Source organism: Lycium barbarum, chromosome 4 (genome assembly GCF_019175385.1).
Source record: "Lycium barbarum isolate Lr01 chromosome 4, ASM1917538v2, whole genome shotgun sequence".
NCBI lineage: Eukaryota > Viridiplantae > Streptophyta > Magnoliopsida > Solanales > Solanaceae > Lycium > Lycium barbarum.
The window spans coordinates 128607261-128609113 of NC_083340.1; the positions used below are offsets into that span (position 1 = coordinate 128607261).

Genomic DNA, 1853 nt, shown 5'->3' on the forward strand with positions numbered 1-1853 from the left:
ATGACATCAAGTACAAACCACGAATGCCATAAAGTCTACAATCTTGGCAGACTTCGTGGCAGATTTTATGCCCGCAATGCTACCCGAGGTTGAAAAAAACTATTGCAAACCTCGGGTAAAGCATTAGGAGTCTGGACCTTACATTTGGACGGTGCATCCAACGTAAAAGGGTTCAGACTGGTATCGTACTAAAAAGTTCGACCGGAGAAATTATACGTCAGTTTATAAAAACAATATCGAAATTGACTAATAATAAAGCCAGTACGAGGCCTTGATTTCAGGTTTAGAGTTAGCCCGGGAATTGGTGTCACGACCCGGCTAGGGCCATGACGGGTACCCGGGGCTAACCACCGAGCACCACTCGTTCTACTACTCATTCTGCGTACAATCGTATTTCTTATGCTCATAATCGTAGGAAAACCATTTCCATTTGAAACATATTTACCTCTATATGCATACACCCCTTGGCTATCAAAATAATAAATACATATATATATATATAGGCAAAAGTCATAGATAGCCCCCTAAACATTACCACATTTTCCTCATGGCTACCTAAACCGGGGGTTGTACCTATTGAATACCTAAACTACCCTGAATTTATACCACATAAGCACCATTTGCCTAAATGGCAGCTCGTGTGTGTTGCACGCAAAATGGGCGCGTGAAGGGGGCTATTGTTGTTGATATGGCAACTCCAACATACCCTTTCTTTTTAATAATCCCAAAATCTCTCCTTTCTCCTCCACTTTAAGTCGTTTCTCTCTCCCCTTTCTCCTCCTTTCTCCCCCGTTTCCCTCTGTTGAAACTCTCTTGTTTCAGTTCATTTTTTTTGGTCCTTATTTCTCGATTTGAAGTTGTTGCTGGCTGTATTGTCTCTTATTTCTGTCTTGGTTCTCTCTTCTTCATAGCAATGTCACAAAATTCAGGGATTGTAGATGAAAATGTTATTTGTAATTGTGGTAATTCTTGTAATGTAAGAACTTCGAGAACAGTTAACAACCCAGGTCGTAGATTCTTTGGTTGCAAGATGCCAAAAGTGAGTACCTATTTTAATTTTGATTTTTGGAAATTTCATTTTCGGCCAGTTTTTAGGATTTTTTGTGTTCATAATTTTCTTTAACTTTTATGTAGGATAAGGGTGGATGTGGCTATTTTAAATGGATTGATCTATCTCCAGAGGTTGAGCTTTTGAAGGAGAAGCTTAAAGAGGTTGAAGAAGAGAGGGATACATTGAAATATAAAATGAAGGAACTTGGAGGCAAGTATGATTCATTGAAACAAAAATTGAAGGAAATTAAGGAAGAGAGGGACTGTGCAAAAGCCAAATTCAACAGGCTTGTCGTTGTTGTTCTATGTTTTTTACTTGCAAAAATTATCGTTGGGTAGTCTAATTATTTCCTAGTTACTGTTTGTAATGTTCCTACAAAGATTTTCTTCTATGTTTGTAGTAATGTTTTGGTTATTAGATTTTGTAAATTACTTGGCTTGTGTTTGGTGTTGTGAATTAGTCGCAAATATGACATGAATATAAATCAGCAAAGAAACATAGCAATTGTTCATTAAAATGCTAGCATCATACATAGAAAAGAAAATAGAGACCTAGTCAACAAGTATGACCTCTTCCTCTTCCTCTTGCTCTTCCTTATTTTGAACATTGAATCCTATGCCCTCCCGGCACTTACACTCGCAGACCCAAATACAGAGTGTATCTCCCTCTGTCAATTGCTCGGATTCCAGAAAGTCTTTCCACCCAAGACAGAGGCGCGCGTGTTTTCCAATTTTGTAGGTCATAGTGTAACGTTTTTCTCCATAAGCAACAACGGCATGAGTTTTTGTGGTTGGTAGAACAT

The 1853-nt window shown here is 38.4% G+C and overlaps 1 protein-coding gene across 1 annotated transcript; it reads left to right on the forward strand.

The window, feature by feature from the left end:
- Window positions 1–874: 874 nt before the first annotated feature.
- On the forward strand, window positions 875–1390 carry LOC132638579 (uncharacterized). Its single transcript, XM_060355413.1, has 2 exons — window positions 875–1039; window positions 1135–1390. Exons 1-2 carry the CDS (start codon window positions 914–916, stop codon window positions 1387–1389), a joined length of 381 nt encoding a protein of 126 aa, XP_060211396.1. The 5' UTR covers window positions 875–913; the 3' UTR covers window position 1390.
- The last annotated feature ends 463 nt before the right edge of the window (window positions 1391–1853 follow it).